Source organism: Gorilla gorilla, chromosome 15 (assembly GCF_029281585.2).
Source record: "Gorilla gorilla gorilla isolate KB3781 chromosome 15, NHGRI_mGorGor1-v2.1_pri, whole genome shotgun sequence".
Taxonomy (NCBI): domain Eukaryota; kingdom Metazoa; phylum Chordata; class Mammalia; order Primates; family Hominidae; genus Gorilla; species Gorilla gorilla.
Window position 1 is genome coordinate 105,602,657 of NC_073239.2, and position 22,291 is coordinate 105,624,947.

The 22,291-nt window shown below is 39.4% G+C and overlaps 1 protein-coding gene across 7 annotated transcripts in view; it reads right to left on the reverse strand.

Annotated features, from left to right (window-relative positions):
- Window positions 1-22,291, reverse strand: part of EML5 (EMAP like 5) — a 180,883-nt gene that overhangs the window by 50,537 nt on the left and 108,055 nt on the right. For all 7 annotated transcript variants that reach the window (XM_031001613.3, XM_055361816.2, XM_055361815.2 and 4 more), the window contains exons 20-21: window positions 21,310-21,437; window positions 15,784-15,925 (exon numbers count right to left, since the gene is read on the reverse strand). In XM_031001613.3, the coding sequence (XP_030857473.3) occupies window positions 15,784-15,925; window positions 21,310-21,437 (270 nt within the window). The remainder of the gene's footprint in view (window positions 1-15,783; window positions 15,926-21,309; window positions 21,438-22,291) is intronic.

Below are 22,291 nucleotides of genomic sequence, written 5' to 3' on the forward strand. Positions count from 1 at the left end.
GATTTTAATTAACATAAAAAGCCAATGATATATGTGGAAGTTTTGCAGAGTAGGTTTTACCTTTGTAGCTTCTTTCCAAAAAAACAGAAATTTAAGAAATAAGTCATCTTTATAAAACTAATTTTTTTTTAGATGGAATTTCCCTCTTGTTGCCCAGGGTGGAGTGCAATGGCATGATCTCAGCTCACTGCAACCTCCGCCTCCTGGGTTCAAGTGATTCTCCTGCCTCAGCCTCCCAAGTAGCTGGGATTACAGGCATGTGCCACCAGGCCTGGCTACTTTTGTATTTTTAGTAGAGATGGGGTTTCACCATGTTGGTCAGGCTGGTCCTGAACTCCTGACCTCAGGTGAACCACCTGCCTCAGACTCTCAAAGTGCTGGGATTACAGGCGTGAGCCACAGCATCTGGCCTATGAAACTAAAATATTTTTAAAAATCTAATAGGCTATTATTAAAGGTAGGAAGATACATCTATATATATGTTTCAGAACCATATATGAAATGATATTTTTATTAATGATAAATATCGTTCATTAATGTCATTAATGATGTTAACATTCGTAAAAATAAGGGTTAGTGCTGCATTGATAAACACAAAAAAGGGCTTACCCTAACAGCAAGGGTTGCAGCAAACATATTCAAAAGCCCTAAGGATTTTGGTATCTTGTATGAAATCTGATGAGGAAAGGACAGGGTATATACAGAATGAAAAGTTATAGCATAAGTTGAGAACAAGTAGTCATTTAATTATCAAGCATACATTGGAAATGAAGAAATCTAAGATGTGATTTCTCAGATTTGAGAGTCAAGAGATGATGATGACCTGGAGCAGGGTGGCAGCAGTGGAGGTGATAAGAGGAAGGATTTTGATATATTTCAAAGATAGAGCTGGCAGAACTTTGACCAACTGGATGTGGGGTGAAAGGCGTCAAGGGCATGGTTTTTCTTGAGTGGTGATGCCATTTACTGAGATGGGATAAACTAGAGGAGGAACCAGTGCTTAGTTCTGTACAAATTAAGTTAAAGATGCCTATGAGAAGTTCAAGTGAAGACATGAAGGAGACAATTTAATATATGAATCCTTTTCAGGAGCTGCATATAACGTTTGTTATATCTTTATTTGTGTATATTAACTATTTGACTTTTCTCTCCTTTTTCTCCTTCATATTTTATACAAGTTTGTTGGAGGTTAACTTTACAATTTTGTGTTAAAAGAATATAAGACCGTGACTAAATTTGAGAATAGCGTAGGTCTTCTCTCTTTAGGGGTGAGAACTACTTCACTTGTACCAAGGGTAGCTGCATCTCTTTGGGTAGAAACATAAGGTTAGTTCTGTGATTGTACTGAAGTTCAAATGTGTGTATAAAGGTTCATGTGGATCCTGACTAGCCAGAGGGGAAGACTGTGCTGGTTATTAATTTATTGCCTCTCAGTTCCAAATCTGCCACTTTGGGCCTCACAGACTTTTTTGCTAGCTTGCCAGTAGAGGGAGCTGGAGAGACACTACAAGGCCAAAACAGAAGTGACTACCTTCCTCCAGTGTGCTGTTTTACTAACAGAGCCAGGGCACTGGCATGAAGGGGGCCTGATAGCATTCACCAGAGTGGCAGCCCCAACTGCCTCTTTCAGCAAGTTTCTCCACCATCACTGTAATGGCTCTAACGATTTAGCTGCAATTTGCGGACTTCAGTAAGATTCTCTGGCAGGAGTCCTCACAGTTCAATGATTTTGCCCTAGGTTAAGCTCTTCAAGCAGTGGTTCTGACCATTCAGCTCTGGCCTGCTGCCTCTGGCAAGCTTCTCCTTCACCAAGTGACTACTCTCACTGATCCACTGAGGGCTGCACCCTCTGGCAAGCTTTTTTGCCACAAGCTCACTGAATGTTCTGGTGGCAGCCACACCATTTCCAAACAGGTCTGAATCACCTTTAACTTGTTCTCTCCCCCTTAGTACTAAGGTTGGTAGTTGCTTTCTATGGTGGCTACCTCTAAGGCTTTTTCAGTAGGTAATCACTTTTTGCTAGTTAGCAATTCTTTTTATTAAATTCCCACTGTTCAAATAAGCCTTGCAGTCTCATCTTCTGACTGGACAGTGACCGATTGAATCTAAAGTGTGAGTGTACATATGAAAAGAAAAGTCCGGGGAGAAGCGCTGGAGCAGTCCTAAATGCAGAGTGCAGGAAGAAGAGATAGCGCTAGCAAAGGAAACAGAAAAAGGGAGTCAGTGAAGTAGAGAGAAGAAACAGACACGCACGGGTTCCAGAGACAAGTGAATAAAGTATTTCAGAAAAAAAAAAAGGGAATGATAAATTGTGTCAAAAACTGCTGTGAGGTGAATACACTGAGAACCAGGAAGTGATCAACAGATTGGCAGCAGGTTAAATGGACAAATAGGGAAAAAAGCCTAATTGGAGTGGGCTATGGAGCTACTGTCACGTGAACACACAGAGAAGGGCGCCTCAACTATTTTGAGGAGTTCTGCTACAAAAGAGGGAAGAGAAACAGAACAGTAGTGAGGTCAATTATCACAGTTCCCTGTTTTACTCAATGCTTATTCTGCTGCTTGGGTGCAGGCATAAAGCAGGTAGAAAGTTGAGTTTAAGGGAAGATTAATATAGTAAGTATCCTTTAAAATTCATAGCTGAGATCATTGAAAAATTAGAAACATTTTCTAGTTATCAAAATTAAAAGGGGAGCAGAAAACCAGAGCAAAAAAGCCACATTTGGAAGGGGAGGGGCCAAGAAAGCCAACTAGAAACAGCTGTGGTCAGAGGCTCCCACCAAGAAGACCGAAAACGGCAAGTGAATCCTGCACCAGCAACTGAGGTATCCAGATTCTCTCATTGGGACTGACAAGGTGGTTGGCATGACCCATGGAGAGTGAGGAAAAGCAGGGTGGAGCGACAGCCCACCTGGGAGCCATGACAGCCCACCTGGGAGCTGCACAGGACAAGGGGAGCTCCCACTCCCAGCCAAGAGAGGCAGTGAGTGATTGTGCTATCCTGCCCAGGGAAACCACACTTTTTCCATGGATCTGTGCAACTGGTGGATCAGGAGATCCCCCCCGTGAGCCCATGCCACCAGTTCCTTGAGTCCCAAGCATAGAGCTGCACAGATTCTCAGTGGCCACTTAGCTACAGACTGCCTAAGACTACCAAGTTCCTGGGGGAAGGGACGGCCGTCATCACTTTGGCTGTCTGCTGCCTCAGATGACTGAGCTCCCTGGGCGAGGGGCAGCAGACATCACTGCAGCTCCAGTCTGCCATTTCTCCTCTGACGGTGCCTGGGAAAACAGACAGTTTAGACCCAGGAGGAATTCACCACAGTGCAGCACAGAGGCTGTGGCAGATGGTGGCCAGACTGCCTCTTTAGGTCGGACCCTGACCATAACCCCTCACTGCGCGGGGCCTCCCTGCAGGAATTTCAGCAACTCCAGCCAGAGGTTTGTGGACAGAACTCTGATCTCCCAGGGACTGAGCTCCGAGAAGGGAGGGGCATCCGTGGTCTCCACAGATCAGCAGACTTAGTCTTTCCCTCTACCAGCTCTGAGGAATCTGGGCAGTCAGGACAAGTGGGATTTCCCCCAGTGTAATACACCCCCTCTGCCAAGGGGTAGTCAGAGTGCTTCATTAAGTGGGTCCTGGATCCTGTACCTCCTGACTGGGTGAGACCACCCCAACAGGGGTTGCTAGACACCTTATACAGGGGCGTTTCCACTGGTATCAGTTCAGTGACCCTCTGGGACAGAGATCCCAGGGAAAGGAGCAGGCAGTTACCTTTACTGTTTTGCAGCCTCCACTGGTGATACCTCGAGGTGTGGGAGGGACCCAAGCAAAGAAGGTCTGGAGTGGACCTCCAGCAAACCTCAGCTGGAAGAGGAAGAGGGGCCTGACTGTTAGAAGAAAAACAGGCCAGGCATAGTGGCTCATGCCTGTAATCCCAGCACTTTTGGGAGGCCGAGGCAGGTGGATCATGTGGTCAGGAGTTCAAGACCAGCCTGGCCAAGATGGTGAAACCCCATCTCTACTAAAAAAACAAAAAAAAATTAGCTGGGTGTGGTAGCAGGTGCCTGTAATCCCAGCTACTTGGGAGGCTGAGGCAGAGAATTGCTTGAACCCAGGAAGTGGAGGTTGCAGTGGGCCAAGATCACGCCACTGCACTCCAGCCTGGGTGATAGAGCAGGACTCCATCTCAAAAAAGAAAAAAAAAGGAGAAAAAAGAAAAACAAACAAACACCACCACCAAGAGCATCAACAAAAAAAGTCCCTGCAAAAACCCCATCCAAAGGTCAGCAGCCTCAAAGACTGAAGCTAGATAAACTCACAAAGATGAGACAGAATCAAAGAAAAAAATGCTGCAAACTAAAAAGCCAGAGTGCCTCTTCTCCAAATTAACACAACACCTCTCCAGCAAGGGCACAGAACTGGGCAAAGGCTGAGATGGATGAATTGACAGAAGTAGGCTTCAGAAGGTGGGTAATAATGAATTTTGCTGAGCTAAAGGAACAAGTTCTAACCCAATGCAAAGAAGCTAAGAGCCATGATAAAACATTACAGGAGCTGTTAACCAGAATAACCAGTTTAGAGAAGAACACAAATGACCTGAAGGAGCTGAAAAACACAACCAAGAATGTTACAATGCAACCACAAGTATCAATAACTGAATAGACCAAGCACAGGAAAGAATTTCAGAGCTTGAAGACTATCTTGCTGAAATAAGATACACATACAAGATTAGAGAAAAAAAAAAAAAAGGATGAAAAGGAATGAGCAAAACCTCTGAGAACTATGGGATTATGTAGAAAGACTGAACCTATGACTGACTGGGGTACCTGAACAGAACAAAGTTGTAAAACATACTTCAGGATATCATCCAGGAGAACTTCCCCAACCTAACAAGACAGGCCAAAATTCAAATTCAGGAAATCCAGAGAACCCCAGTAAGATACTCCATGAGAAGATCAACCCCATGATACATAATCATCAGATTCTCCAAGGTCAAAATGAAGGAAAAAAATGTTAAGGGCAGTCAGAGATAAAGTCAGGTCACCTACAAAGGGGAGCCCATCAGACTAACAGCGGACCTCTCAGCAGAAGCCCTACAAGTCAGGAGACACTAGGGGCCAATATTCAACATTCTTAAAGAATTTCCAACTCAGAATTTCATATCCAGCCAAACTAAGCCTCATAAGTGAAGGAGAAATAAACTCCTTTTTAGACAAGCAAATGCTGAGGGAATTGGTCACCACCAGGCCTGCCTTGCAAGAGCTCCCGAAGGAAGCACTAAATATGGAAAGGAAAAAGTGTTACCAGCCACTGCAAAAACACACTGAAGTACGAAAATCAATACTATGAAGCAACTACATTAAGTGTGCAACATAACCAGCTAGCATCACGATGACAGGATCAAATTCACACATAACAATATTAACCTTAAATGTAAATTGGCTAAATGCCCCAAATTAAAAGACAGAGAATGGCATGCTGATAAAGAGTCACAACCCATTGGTGTGCTATATTGAAGAGACCTATCTCATGTGTAAAGACACATACAGGCTCAAAATAAAGGGATGGAGGAAAATTTACCAAGCAAATGGAAAGCAGGAAAAAGCAGGGAGTGCAATCCTAGTTTCTAACAAAACAGATTTTAAACCAAAAAAGATCAAAAAAGACAAAGATGGGCATTGTATAATGGAAATGGGATCAATTCAACAAGTAAAGCTAACTATCCTAAATATACATGCACCCAGTTCAGGAGCACCCAGATTCATAAAACAAGTTCTTAGAGACCTACGAAGAGACAACTTAGACTCCCACATAATAATAGTGGGAGACTTTAACACCCTACTGTCAACATTAGATCATCAAGACAGAAAATTAACAAAGATATTCAGGACTTGAACTCAGCTCCGGATCAAGCGGACCTGATAGATATCTACAGAACTCTCCAACCAAAAACAATAGAATATACTTTCTTCTTGGCACCACATAGCACGTACCCTAAAATCGATCACATAATTGAAAGTAAAACACTCCTCAGCAAGTACAAAAGAACTGAAATCATAACAGTCTCTCAGACCACAGCACTATCAAATTAGAACCCAAGATTAAGAAAATCATTTAAAACCACATAACTACACAGAAATTGAACAACCTGCTCCTAAATGACTCCTGGGTAAATAATGAAATTAAGGCAGAGATCAAGAAGTCCTTTGAAACCAATAAGAACATGGAGACAAGATATCAGAATCTCTGGGACACAGCTAAAGCAGTTTTAAGAGGGAAATGTATAGCCCTAAATGCCCACATCAAAAAGCTAGAAAGATCTCAAATTGACACCCTAATATCACAACTAAAAGAACTAGAGAACCAAGAGCAAACAAACCCCAAAGCTAGCAGAAGACAAGAAATAACCAAGATCAGAGCAGAACTGAAGGAGATAGAGACACGAAAAGCGCTTCAAAAAATATTAATGAATCCAGGGGCCGGTTTTTGAAAAAAATTAATAAAACAGATCATTAGCTAGACAAGAAGAAAGAAGAATCAAATCGACACAATAAAAAATGATAAAGGGGACATCACCACTGATCCCACAGAAATACAAACAACCATCAGAGAATACTATAAACACCTCTATGCAAATAAAATAGAAAATCTGGAAGAAATGGATAAATTCCTGGACACATACACTCTCCAAAGATGGAACCAGAAAGAAGTTGAATCCCTGAATAGACCAATAACAGTTCTGAAATTTAGGCAGTAATAAATAGTCTACCAACCAAAAAGAGCCCAGGACCAGACAGATTTACAGCTGAATTCTACCAGAGGTACAAAGAGGAGCTGGTACCATTTCTTCTGAAACTATTCCAAACAGCTGAAAAAAAGGGACTCCTCCCTAACTCATTTTTTGAGGCCAGCATCATCTTGATACCAAAACCTGGCAGAGATGCAACAAAAAAAAGAAAACTCCAGGCCAATATGACTGAAGAATATTGATGCAAAAGTCCTCAATAAAATACTGGCAAACTGAATCCAGCAGCACATCAAAGATTATCCACCACGATCAAGCTGTCTTCATCCCCAGGATGCTAGGCTTGTTCAACACACATGAATCAATAAACATAATTCATCACATAAACAGATCTAAAGACAAAGACCATATGATTATCTCAGTATATGCAGAAAAGGCCTTTGATAAAATTCAACATCCCATCATGTTAAAAATTCTCAATAAACTAGGTATTGATGGAAAATACCTCAAAATAATAATGATAAACCCACAGTGAGTATCATACTGAATGGGCAAAAGCTGGAAGCATTCCCCTTGAAAACCAGCACAAGACAAGGATGCCTTCTCTCACCACTCCTATTCAACATAGTATTGGAAGTTCTGGCCAGGGCCATCAGACAAGAGAAAGAAATTAAGTGTATTCCAATAGGAAGAGAGGAAGTAAAACTGTTTTCTGTTTGCAGATGATATGATAGTATGTCTAGAAAACCCCATTATCTCAGCCCAAAAGCTTCTTAAGCTGATACGCAACTTCAGCAAAGTCAAAGGATACAAAATCAATGTGCAAAAATTACAAGCATTCCTATATACCAACAACAGAAAACAGAGAGCCAAATCATGAATACATTCCTGTTCACAATTGCTATGAAGAGAATAAAATACCTAGGAATATAGCTAACAAGGGAAGTGAAGGACCTCTTCAAAAACTACAAACCACTGCTCAAGGAAATAAAAGAGGACAGAAACAAATGAAATAATTCCATGCTCATACATAGGAAGAATAAATATTGTGAAATGGCCATACTGCCTGTATTAATCTGTTCTCACACTGCTATGAAGAAATACCTGGCTGGGTGTGGTGGCTGACACTTGTAATCCCAGCATTTTGGAAGGCTGAGGTGGGCGGATCACTTGATATCAGGAGTTCAAGACCAGCCTGGCCAACACAGTGAAACCTTGTCTCTACTAAAAGTACAAAAATTAGCCAGGCATGGTAGCGCATGTCTGTAATCTCAGCTACTCAGGAGGCTAAGGCAGGAGAATCACTTGAACCCAGGAGGTGGAGGTTGCAGTGAGTTCAGATTGTGCCACTGCACTTCAGGCTGGGCTAAAAGGGTGAGACTTCATCTCAAAAACAACAACAACAACAACAACAACAACAACAACAATAAAAACCCTGAGACTTGGTAATTTATAAAGGAAAGAGATTTAATTGACTCACAGTTCTGTATTTCTGAGGAGGCCTCATGAAACTTACAATCACAGCAGAAGGCAAAGGAGAAGCAGGCACCTTCTTCACAGGGCAGCAGGATGGAGTGAGTACAAACAGGTGAAATCCCAGACACATAAAACCATCAGATGTCGTGAGACTCACTATCATGAGAACAGCACAGGAAAGACCCACCCCCATGATTCAATTACCTCCCACCAAGTCCCTCCCACAACACGTGTGAATTCAAGATGTGATTTGGGTGGAGACACAGTTAAACCACATCATTCTGACCCTGGCACTTCCCAAATTTCATGTCCTCACATTTCAAACCCAATTGTGCCTTCCCAACAGTCCACCAAAGTCTTAACTCATTTCAGCATTAACTCAAAAGTCCACAGTCTAACATCTCATCTGGGACAAGGCAAGTCCCTTCCACCTATGAGCTTGTAAAATCAAAAGCAAGTTACTTACTTCCTAGATACAATGGGGGTACAGGCATTGGGTAATACAGCCGTCCCAGATAGGGGAAACTGGCCAAAACCAAGGGGTTACAGGCCCCATTCAAGTCCAAAATCCAGCAGGGCAGTCAGATCTTAAAGTTCCAGTGATCTCCTTTGACTCCATGTCTCACATCCAGACCACACTGATGCAAGAGGTGGGTTCCCATGGTCTTGGGCAGCTCTGCCCCTGTGGCTTTGCAGAGTATAGCCCCCTTCCTGGCTGCTTTCACAGGCTGGCATTCTGTGCCTGTGGCTTTTCCAGGCACATGGTGCAAGCTGTCAGTTGTTCTACCATTCTGGGGTCTGAAGGATGGTTGCCCTCTTCTCATACCTCCACTAGGCGGTGCCCCAGTAGGGACTCTGTATGGGGGCTCCAACCCCACATTTCCCTTTCGCACTGCCCTAGCAGAGGTTCTTCATGAGGTCCCTGCCTGTGCAGCAAACTTCTGCCTGGGCATCCAGGCATTTCCATACATCCTCTGAAATCTAGGTGGAGGTTCCCAAACCTCAATTCTTGACTTCTGTGCACCTGCAGGCTCAACACCACATGGAAGCTGCCAAGGCTTGAGGCTTCTGATCTGAAGCAACAGTCCAAGCTGTACTTTGGCCCCTTTTAGCTACGGATGGAGCTGCTGGAATGCAGGGTACCAAGTCCCTAGGCTGCACAGAGTAGAGGGGCCCATGGCCTGGCCCACAAAACCATCTTTTCCTCCTAGGCCTCCAGGCCTGTGATGGGAGGGGCTGCCGTGAAGACTTCTGACACGCCCTGGAGACACCTTCCCCATTGTTTTGGGAATTAACATTCAGCTCCTCATTATTTATGCAAACTTCTGCAGCTGGCTTGAATTTTGCCTCAGAAAATGAGATATTCTTTTCTGTCACAGTCAGGCTGCAAATTTCCTGAACTTTTATGCTCTGGTTCCCTTTAAAAACTGAATACTTTAAACAACACCAAAGTCACCTCGTGAATAATTTATTGCTTAGAAATTTCTTCTACCAGATACCCTAAATCATCTCCCTCAAGTTCAAAGTTCCACAAATCTCCAGGGCAGAGGGAAAATGCCACCAGTCTCTTTGCTAAAACATAAGAAGAGTCACCTATGCTCCAGTTCCCAACAAGTTCCTCATCTCCATCTGAGACCACCTCAGCCTGGATTTCATTGCCTGTGTCATCATCAGCATTTTGGTCAAAGCCATTCTACAAGTCTCTAAGAAGTTCCAAACTTTCTTACATTTTCCTGTCTGCTTCTGAGCCCTCCAAACTGTTCCAACCTCTGCCTGTTACCCAGTTTCAAAGTTGCTTCCACATTTTCAGGTATCTTTTCAACAGCATCCCACTCTACTGGTACCAATTTACTGTATTAGTCCGTTCTCACACTGCTATGAAGAAATACCTGAGACTAGGCAATTTATAAAGGAAAGAGATTTAACTGACTCACAGTTCCACATTGCTGAGGAAGTCCCAGGAAACTTACAATCATGGCAGAAGCCAAAGGAGAAGCAGGCACCTTCTTCACAGGGTGGCAGGATAGAGTGAGTGGAAGTAGGTGAAATGCCAGACACACGAAACCATCAGAAGTCGTTAGACTCACTATCACGAGAACAGCACGGGAAAGACCTGCCCCCATGATTCAATTACCTCCCACCAGGTCCCTCCCACAACATGTGGGAATTCAAGATGAGATCTGAGTGGGGACACAGCCAAATTATATCACTGCTCAAGGTAATTTATAGATTCAATGCTATTCCCAATAAACTACCATTGACATTCTTCACAGAATTAGAAAAAAACTACTTTAGAATTCATATGGAACCAAAAAAGAGCCCATATAGCCAAGACAATGCTAAGCCATAAAAACAAAGCTGGAGGCATCATGCTAATCCCACTTCAAGCTATACTACAAGGCTACAGTAACCAAAACATCATGGCCACTAGTACAAAAACAGACACATAGACCAAGGGCATAGAATAGAGATCTCAGAAATAAGACCACATATCTATGTCCATTTGATCTTTGACAAACCTGACAAAAACAAGCAATGGGGAGAGGATTTCCTATTTATTTATTTGTTTGTTTGTATTTTTTCTGAGACAGAGTGTTGCTCTGTCTCCCAGGCTGATGGGCAGTGGCACAATCTTGGCTCACTGCAACCTTCACCTCCTGGGTTCAAGCAATTCTCTTGCCTAAGCCTCCCAAGTAGCTAGGACTACAGGCACACACCACCACACCTGGTTAATTTTTGTATTTTTAGTAGATACAGGGTCTCACCATATCGGCCAGACTGGTCTCGGACTCCTGAGCTCACACAATCTGCCCACCTTGGCCTCCCAAAGTGCTAGGATTACAGGAATGAGCCACCACACCTGGCCAGATTCCCTATTTAATAAATGATGCTGGGAAAACTGGCTAGCCACATGCAGAAAATTGAAGCTGGACCCCTTCCTTACACCTTATACAAAAATTAACTCAAGATGGATTAAAGACTTAAATGTAAAACCCAAAACTATAAAAACCCTAGAAGAAAATCTAGGCAATACCATTCAGGACACAGGTACAGGCAAAGATTTAATGATGAAAATGTCAAAAGCAATTGCAAAAAGGCAAAAATTGACAAATGGGATCTAATTAAACTAAAGAGCTTCCTCACAGCAAAAGAAACTGTCATCAGAATGATCAGGCAACCTACAGAATGGGAGAAAATTTTTTGCAATCTGTCCATCTGACAAAGGTCTAATATCCAGAATCTACAAGGAACTTAAACAAATTCACAAGAAATAACCCCATTAAAAGGTGGGCAAAGGACATAAGCAGACAATTCTCAAAAGAAGACATTTATGCAGCTGAGAAACATATTTTAAAAAGCTCAACATCACTGATCACTAGAGAAATGCAAATCAAAACCACATTGAGATACCATCTCACACCTGTCAGAATGGCGATTATTAAACAGTCAAGAAACAACAGATGGTGCTAAGGCTGTGGAGAAATAGGAACACTTTTACTCTGTTGGTGTGAATGTAAATTAGCTCAACCATTGTGGAAGATGGTGTGGCAATTCTTCAAAGACCTAGAACCAGAAACACCATTTGACCCAGCAATGTAATTACTGAGTATATACACAAAGGAATAGAAATCATTCTGTTACAAAGATACATGCACACATATGTTCTCTGCAGCAGCATTCACAATAACAAAGACATGGAATCAACTCAAATGCCCATCGATGTTAGACTGGATAAAGAAAATGTGGTATATATACACCATGGGATACTATGCAGCCATAAAAAGTAACAAGATCATGTCCTTTGTGGGGACATGATGGAGCTGGAAGCTATTATCCTCAGCAAACTAACACAGGAACAGAAAACCAAATACTGCATGTTCTCCCTTATAAGTGGGAGCTGAACAATGAGAACTAAGGATACAGGGAGAGGAACACGCACTGGGGCCTGTTGGGGGACAGGGAGGAGGGAGAGCATTGGGATAAATAGCTAATTCACATGGAGCTTAATATCTAGGTGATGGGTTGACAGGTGCAACAAGCCATCATGGCACACGTTTCCCTATGTGACAAACCTGCACATCCTGCACATGTATCCCGGAACTTAAAATAACACAAAATAAAAAAAAATTTTAAAGCCACATCTGCCCTAACGGCATAGGAGACTAGTCTTGCACCTGAACCTCCTAGACAAAACTGGAATTCATGAAGGGACATATATTAATTGTACTCATTATAGTACTAGCTTTCAAATTTTTGTTAATTTTAGGTTCCAAAATACTCATAGTGATTAATACCATTATTTCAAAATTTTAAAAAAATCTGATCTCTGAATCATTAGCATCCAGAGTAAACACGGGTTATATTGTTTTTAAAAAAATTTTCTTCCCTCAAGTTTCACAGAGATAATAAAGGTCAACTAAGCAAAACTAATACTGTGAGAATAATTCTTACTCTAGCTTGAAGACTTTTTGAACACTGGAATATGAACACAGTATTGGTTTCCTAGAGGCTGTAACAAATGACCACAAACGTGTGTCCTAAAACAACAGAAATCCATTCTCTCACAGTTCTGGAGACTAGAAATCTGAAATCAAGATGTTGGCAGAGCTATGCTCCGTTGTGAAAGTTCTTGGGAATAATCCTTCCTTGTTTCTCTCTAGCTTCTGGTGGTTGTAGCAATCCTTGGTGCTCCTTGGTTTATAGGTACATCACTCCAATCCTCTGGTTCCATCATCACGCTGCATTCTCCCAGTGTGTCTGTGTTCCTATATCTTCACATGGCCTTCTTATAAGGACATCAGTCACTGGATTTAGAGCCCAACCAAATCTAGTATGCCTTTGTCTTAAACTGATTATATCTGCTAATACTCTATTTCTAAATGAGGACACATTCACAAGTACTTGGGGGTTAGAACTTCAACATATCTTTTCAGGGGGACACAACTCAACTCACAACAAATACAATAGTAATGAATTATAATTTCCTTCTACAAATCATAAATTTAAAGACAATGTAACCTGGAAATGCTTTCTTTAAAATAAATATTATAGCTTGCTATCAATAAAGGGGCTATAGCCAGGCATGGTGGCTCATGCTTGTAATCTTAGCACTTTGGGAGGCCAAGGTGGGCGGATCACTTGAGGTCAGGAGTTCAAGACCAGCCTGGCCAACATGGTGAAACTCCATCTCTACTAAAAATACAAAAATAAGCCAGCCGTGGTGGCGCACGCCTGTAGTCCCTGTTACTCGGGAGACTGAGGCAGGAGAATCACTTGAACCCGGGAGGCGGAGGATGCATTGAGCCAAGATCATGACACTGCACTCCAGCCTGGGTGATAGAGCAACACTGTCTCAAAAAATAAAAATAAAAAATAAAAAAATAAAGGTGCTATAGTCCCTACAAAAAAAAAACTTTTTCCAAAAAATGTCCTTGAAGCCACCAAACAAGAGATAGTATTGTCTGATGATACAAGAGTCACAGGAAATTTAGAACTGGATTATACTTACCTTTTCATCATTACTCAGACTAGTGTATAGAATAGTGTATAGTATAGTGTAGCGTATAGTAAGGGCCTTTTAGGCCATTGGAAAAATTTGCTCAAAATTAATTACTTTTCAACTCAATAATACTATCATTAATAAACTTTGCTCCTTAAGGTTGCTTTAAAAGAAACATCAATTATTTTATTTCAGGGTTTTATGCTGAAACTTTCTTCATTTTATGAAGTATTTACTTTTAATAATTTACCAATAATTAAAATACTGCACAGCTATACTTATATTATGATTTTGTATTTTTGTATTTCAATATACTAAACATTAAATTATATATTTAGTTTCACTAATTTTTACTTTAAATTTTTTTGACTCATGAATATCTTAAGAAATAAAATAGTTATTTAATTACATGCAAATTTTTTTGGCAAAAACTCTCCAAACAGCATATTGTCATTTTCTTCTAGTATTACAACCATATCTCAGGAGAAAAAACAGAGAAACCTTTTTTTTTAAATGTGTCTGGCAATAAAGACTTTATGAAACAAGCTTATCTATCCTGGCCTGGGTTCTCCACAGAGAAGGAAAAATCATACTTGAGAATTCACAAACACAGGGTGGCTTTCATAAACCTTAGATTCAAATTTATTCTAATTACATGATTTATGTAATCCCAGTTAAATAAATTTTCAGTGGTTCTCGATGGTAGCACCCCAGACACCTGAAGAGAGAAACACAAAATCTCTGGAATTCATGAAGGGACATACATTAATTGTACTCATTATAGTACTAGCTTTCAAATTTTTATGTTAATTTTAGGTTCCAAAATACTCATAGTGATAATCTAATACCATTATTTCCAAATTTTAAAAAAATCTGATCTCTGAATCATTAGCATCCAGAGTAAACACGGGTTATATTGTTTTTCAAAAAAATGTCCTCGATCCAGACATCATGGGATTCCCACACCCTCGATCCAGACATCATGGGATTCCCACAGGTAAAGTCCAATCAAACATGAACTTACAACACAAATTTAAAATGCACAAGAAGATGGACCACTAGGAGAGAGTCAGCAGGAAAAAAACAAAAACCAAAACAAAAAACAAGAAAACATCCAAAAGAATGGTAAGAAAAACACAGCATAATGAGATCCTTGGAGACAATTAGATTTTATATTCTTTATCTGAAATGGGTAGTTAAGATTAAAGATAGAAAAGAGTAAATCTAAAATATAAACAAGAAGTATGATGTTAAAATATCTCAGGCAAACTTGAAAACAAATAGAAGTTATAAAAATGACAATTATCAAAATTAACTAATGGGTAGCTTAAAAAACAGATGGGAATGAACTGCTATAAAGAGAATTAAAAACTAGAATAAAGATCTGAAAAAATCACACAGACGCCACATAGAGACAGACAGAAAACATGAAATGAACAAGACAAGGACTAATAGTGTAGAATTAAAAAACAGAAAGTTCATTTTAAACTTGGAATTGGCCGGGGGCGGTGGCTCACGCCTGTAATCCCAGCACTTTGGCAGGCCGAGGTGGGCAGATCATGAGGTCAGGAGATTGAGACCAGCCTGGCCAAGATGGTGAAACCCTGTCTCTCTACCCTGACAGCTTCATCCGCCTCCTACAAATGGGCTCGGTTCTATTTACAATATCCTTCCTCAACTGTCTACCCTTAGTTTTTAGTTCTTTTTTCAATTTTTTTTAGTCCCCACTATGCCTTAGAAAAGTTTCCGGTTCTAAATTATGTATAATCCATAGTCACAAAGGAGAGAAAAACTTAGCTTCTGTTTACCTTCTATATTCTTTATTCAACAAGTTATTGGAAATTTGCTCACTTTAGGCATGATGATAGGAGGTCCCATAAAACCAAGACTGAGTACAATTACGTTTCTCTATGTGGCACCATGAGCAAGTAGACATTGAATAAATATTTCAACATATTTAAAGCCTTTTAAAAATGTGCCTAGTTTTGCTTTCTTATATTTGTAAAGGTTAGAAAACTGTGAGAGCTTAATCTACGTTCAAGTCTGAGAGCCTCTTACCCTTTTTCAGCTTCCGGACAGCCAACATACAATGACTAGGTGAGAGATCCCATATTCTTAAGGTTTTATCATCGCTTACAGTAGCACAGATGGGCAGATAAGGGTGTGTAGCTAAACCCCACACCTCTCCTTCCATGTGTCCCTATAAAGAAAACATAGGATCAATTTAGTGTATGTGTGTGTGTATTTATACACAGTTTTATTTAGAATAAAGCTAAAGATACCATTCAATAATATATGATAATAGGATACCGAATAGTGAGTAAATCTATCAAAACTTTTGTTTATCTTTGGGAAACACAATAAAATACCTCTGTAACAACTTTAGCTCCACAATTACCATATAATCAAGCTACAATTAAAGTTAGCTTATAATCCTAAAACTTTCTCTGGGTGGAGAGAATAGGAATTGGCTGCTCTGCAATGTTAATAATTGCCACACAGGAGGTACTTTCCTGCATGAGAGAGTGAGGAGCTCCACAGACCTGCTCACCAGTGAAACTAATAACAATCAATTAAAAAAAAACGCAACCATTTAAAGTCTCTGAAAACAGTTCCAAGGAGATGCAACAAAGGAAGGAACATTTACTCAAGAAAATCTGTTAAAATTTGTTAAGAACAGTGAAAGTCTATGGTATTTAAACTGAGATCCACTCCCTTCCTCCCTCCTCATCTGGTTGGAAACTCCGAGACTAATGCAACCAAGAACACTAGGCTCTCTCTCCCCCTAGCTCGCGGTCACAGCACTATCTTTCCAGGTAGGGCAGGATGTCAGCATTTCTCACCCTGCCCTCAGCCTCCTATTGCTGAGGCTAAATTCTTGTTGAGCTCAGCTGACAGGTGGGAGATAACTTCTGCCCAGCCCCTCCTCCAGATGGAGGCTCTACTTTGGATGTGGTGCCTCTGAGAATAAAGGGGTCCTGGGGTAACCCAGGAACAACTGAGACTACTGTCCCCTCTCCCCTTACCAAGTACTCAGGGCCTAAAGCCTGAGATACTCAAAGATAAGGATTCCATTGACCTCACTCTCAACTCCGGAGCCCTGGTTCAGAGATTCTGCCTGGAGGGAGAGGCAATTCAGAAAACCAGATAGCTCCTAATCTCTTCTCAAAGGAACTGACTTCATTTACAGCAGAGTGTGAAAAAGCTCATGCATAAGTACGTCTCAAAAACAGTGAAAATTGTTTTGAAAATTTCTTAACTATTCTTGAATATTTTTTCTTCTATATGGTTTTTAATATCTTTCCAGAATTTGTAAAAAATCTAATAAAAAGTAATTGGGAGGAGACTGGTAGGCTAACTGGAAATATAGGCTAAACCGTAGGCCAGCTACTTTGTCCAAGAGAACCAGTAAACTCTCAGAGATAGCTGGGAGGAGCCTGCCTGGAGTCAGAAACAAACCTCAAACACTAATCTAGGGAAGTATCCCTTTAAAGGAGCCTGAATTTGATTGGTTTAGCCTGTGGCACAATTTATACCCAAGGAAAATGTTGAAAACAATAGAGCAATATGCTACCAATTAAAGGAGTTTAACAGTTGGGTGTGGTCAGGGAAAGAGACAAAGATGAGGGAACCCTTCCTGAATTATGTTATACAGCCATTATTACCCTGATATCAAAGCCAGACAAAGATATCACAAGAAAACTAAAGACCAATATCTCTTATAAATACTGATGCTAAAATCCTCAACAAAATACTGGCAAACCAAATCCAATACACATAAAACATTAGATATCACAACCAAGTGGGATTTATCCCAGGAATGCAAGATTGACATAACATCAAAAATCAACTAATGTAATACACTATATCAACAGAATTAAAAATGAAAAACACATGATCAGCTTAATAGACACAGAAAAAGCATTTGATGAAAATGCTCCACAAATTTGGAATAAAAGGGTAGTAACTCCTCAACTTAAACTTAGTAAGGAGCATCTACGAAAAACCCACAGTTAACCTTATACTCGATGGTGGAAGACTAGATGCTTTCACTCTAAGATCAGGAACAAGACAAGGATGTTCTGTTCTCACCACTTACATTTAACAATGTACTGGTGGTTCTAGTCAAGACTACTGGACAAGAAAAAGAAATAGCAGGCATCCAGATTGGACAAGAAGAAGTAAAACTATGTGTATTTACAGATGACATAATGTTATACACAGAAAACCCTAAATAATCCATTATAAAACTATCAGAACTAATAAATGAGGACAGCAAGTTTACAGGTTATAAGGTTAATGTACAAAATCTACTGCATTTTGATACACTAGAAATGAACAATATGCAATCAAAATTAAGAAAACAGTTGTATTTATAACAGCATCAAAAATAATGGGAGTTAAAAATAAATTTAACAAAATGAGTGCAAGATCTGTACACTGAAAACTACAGAACACTCAGAAAAAGTTAAAAGAAGATCTAATTAAATAGGGAGCTATCCCATGTTCATGGACTGAAAGACTTAATGTGTAGGATGGCACTACTCCCCAAACTGATCATGGAATAGTGCTGCTACAAACATTGTACAGTTTTTGTTGTTGTTGTTGTTGTTAATATATGTAAACATTTCTGCAGGGTATACACATTCCTATACTTGTAATTACTATCATTTTATAATATTTTTATTTCTAGCATGGAGAGTTTCTCAAAGCTTTCTTGACTATTCTTGAATATTTTTTCTTCTATATGGTTTTTAATATCTTTCCAGAATTTGTGAAAAATCTAATTAAAATGTTGATTGTGATTAAATTTATACAACTTATTTCTTTTATTCTTTAGTAAAATCTTACAGTTTTCTTAACACAGGTCATGCATATTTTTAGCTATATTTATTCCCAGTTATTATATTTTTTGTGTATTTTTTTTTTTTTAAAGAAATGAGATCTCCCTCTGTCACCCAGGTTGCCATGCAGTGGTGCAATCATAGTTTACTGCACCCTTGAACTCCTGGGCTCAAGTGATCCTCCTACATTAGCCTCCTGAGTAGCTGGGACTACACATGTGTGCAAGAAAACCCAGCTAATTTTATTTAGAGGTGTGGGGGCGGGGGGCTCACTATGTTGCCCAGGCTGATCTTGAACCCTCAGCTTCAAGTGATTGTCCCACCTCGGCCTCTTGAGTAGCTGGGGTTATAGGCATGAGCAACTGCACCTGGTGCAAGTAGCATTTTATTTATTTATTTATTTCTTGAGAGGGAATCTTGCTCTGTTGCCCAGGCTGCAGTACAGTGGTGCAATCTTGGCTCACTGCAACCTCTGCCTCCCAGGTTCAACCAATTCTCCTGCCTCTGTCCCCTGAGTAGCTGGGATTACAGGTGCCTGCCACCATGTCCCACTAATTTTTGTATTTTTAGTAGAGATGGAGTTTCACCACATTGGCCAGGCCGGTCTCAAACTCCTGACCTCATGATCCACCTGCCCCAGCCTACCAAAGTGCTGGGATTAGAGGTGTGAGCCACTGCACCCGTCCGGCAAGTAGCATTTTTAATATCATATTTTCTAACTAGCTATTGCTAGTATATAGAAACACTTGATTTTTGTAAGTGGATTTTGCATCTAATCACTTTACAGAACTCTTTAATTAGTTCTAATAATTTTTCAGTTTATTCCCTTGATATTCAAGGTATAGGGCTATAATATCCAGAAATACCAACACTGTTGTCCATTCCTTTCCAACACATACATCTTAATTATTGTTTTGTTTTACTAGATTGGCTAAGACCTCACACAAAATGTTGGACAGTAATGGTGTGATCTGGTATCCTTGTCTTGCTTGCGATCTCAAGAAGATAATAAGACATTTGAAATCTTGAACTCTACAATAAATACTAAAAACAATGGGACATTTTAAAAATTTTTAACTGGGAGGCCAAAGCTTCGGCACTTTAAGTTCCTATGTAAGCAAACCAAAGCCCAATGTAAACAGTGAAATGAAACTAGAGACTATGCCAATCAGAATCTGCAACTAATCTCTAAGTAAGGTCTTTCCACTCTAACCAATTAAATATAGTTTCTTTGTCTTACTTCCGCACTCAGCCTATAAAATCTCACTGCCCACACTGCTACAGCAGATCTCTCTGAGCCTTTTCCAGTGCTGAGTGCTGCCTAATTCATGTTTTTTGTTTTTTGTTTTTGTTTTTTTTCTGAGACAGGGTTTTGCTATGTTGCTCATACTGGGCTCAAGCAATCTGCCCACCTCAGCTTCCCAAACTCCTGGGCTCACGTGATCTGCCTGCCTCAGTCTCCCAAAGTGCTGGGATTACAGGCATGAGCCACCATGCCGGCCCTCTTTTAATGTGCAGGTAAACTCTGTTAAATTTATTTTCTCTACAGTTTTTCTCTTAACAGACATTATTTGTGACTTCTAAATATTTTTTCACAGTTAAGAAACTGTGTTTTTAATAATTTCATATTTGGATTCATCTGTAAAAGCATACTTGTGTTAATATTTTCCAAGACATCACAAACATGTTAAACACCATGACCCCATCATCTTTTTACTTCAAAGACATATTATGTAAGTGAAATTAAACAGTAAGACACCAGTTAATTTAGTATATAACATTTTGTCATCCATTTACAAATTTTCCTTGATCCATCAAAATGTTATTTTAACATTAAAGCACACTCTCCTCTATGTGTGCTCACTGGTGTCATAACAGTGAAGTGGGGGTTGCAGGAGAAATAAGTCTGTATTAAGAAAATTCTTTTTCCGGGTAAAAAGGCAAGCCAAAGTTTGGTGTTACTATATAGAGTTGCACAAGGACATTTTTTGGTCAGGATATATCCTGTTTCATTTACTGTTTTATGGTGTTATTTCCCTATTTTCCAGAAAAATATAATACACAGAAGAAATATAAATCTAAAAATCGAATCCACCATTCCTGATGGAAATGTTAAGGATCATATAACCAGCACCTAATCCTGCTATTTAATTTTACATCTCTATCACATAATTTTTATATTTCTGGATTTTTGTTTTATTATTTACATCTTTTCACTGATATTTAATTTTCAGTAATAAAATTTTAGCATACATTCATTTTTATTTTTTCTTAGAAACTTAAGAATGGCCTAATGAAGAGTTTCAGAGAAAAATAATTGCCTTAGGCTCAACAAATATACCTTATATAAATAAAATTAAAAACAGACTGGGTTAAATTAATTACAGCTGGTTTTTCTTTTCATTGGTCCCTTATTTTCTGATAAGAAATTACTCAAAATATTGGCAATTATTCCATAGAAGAATATGTATATTTACTGATACCCAATCATTTCATTATAACCAAATTAAAATTTTTTCTGTATACATTAACAGAAAAAAACAAATTTTTTCTGTATACATTAATTTTTTCGGTATACATTAAAATTTTTTTCTGTATACATTAAATTTTTTTTCTGTATACATTAACAAATATTTCCCTAATTTAACATTATTTTTCATCACTGTCAACTTTTGGCTCTTATATGTTGAAATAATCAAATGTATGTAAAGAAAAAAAACAAATTAGCATTTAAAATTACCTGAACCAGAAGTGTTATTGGGCCACTTTTATCCACTTCTAGTATTTCACCATTCTTTGTGCCAACTAAAATATGACCATGTCCTAATGATATGGCACGTATAGATGGATTATCTTCCAAGAGAAGACCTGAAATGTTAAATGAAGATGTTCTTTTAGACATACAGTTACTATAATACAATGGTGTATATATTGCCAATTAAGCTATTTTGACAGTGAAAATCACATTACAAGGTTTTCTCCTGTATTTTAAGTATTCTAATAAATGTACTATATTAACCTCAATCATTCAATTTAGTAATCTCTAAATAAGTACCACCTATGTCTTATAAGTCTATGATTCTATTCTCAGATTCCCTCCTACCATTCCAACAGCTATTTGTTTACCTCTTCTTATATTAGCCCTTCCTTATCCGTCTCCTGCCCCTCTTATTTACAATATTCTTATTAGTAATTTTAATTCAATTCAAGATATACAGTCAGCCCTCAGTATCCTTGGGGGATTGATTCCAGGACAACCACAGATACCAAAGTCCATGGATGCTCAAGTCCCTCATATAAAATGGTGTAGTATTTGCATATAACCCACATACATCATTCCATATTTTTTTTTTTCCAATAGGGTGGGGTTGTGCCATTTTGCCCAGACTGATCTCAAACTCCTGGGCTCAGGAGTTCCACCCACCTGGGCCTCCCAAAGTGTTGGAATTACAGATGTGGGCCACCACACCCGACCCCCATATGCTTTAAATAACTTTTAGATTGCTTATATCTAGTAGAATGTAAATGCTATGTAAATAGCTGTTATACTGTAGTTTTAATTTATATTATTTTTATTGTTCTATTGTTACTTTTTATTTTTCTCTAGCATATTTTCTATTTGCAGTTGGTTGAATCTGAGGATATGGAACCCACAGATACAGAGGGCCAACTATATTTATTTATGTCTACTTGTCCTAGGGAGGCTTCAGCAACATATTAGT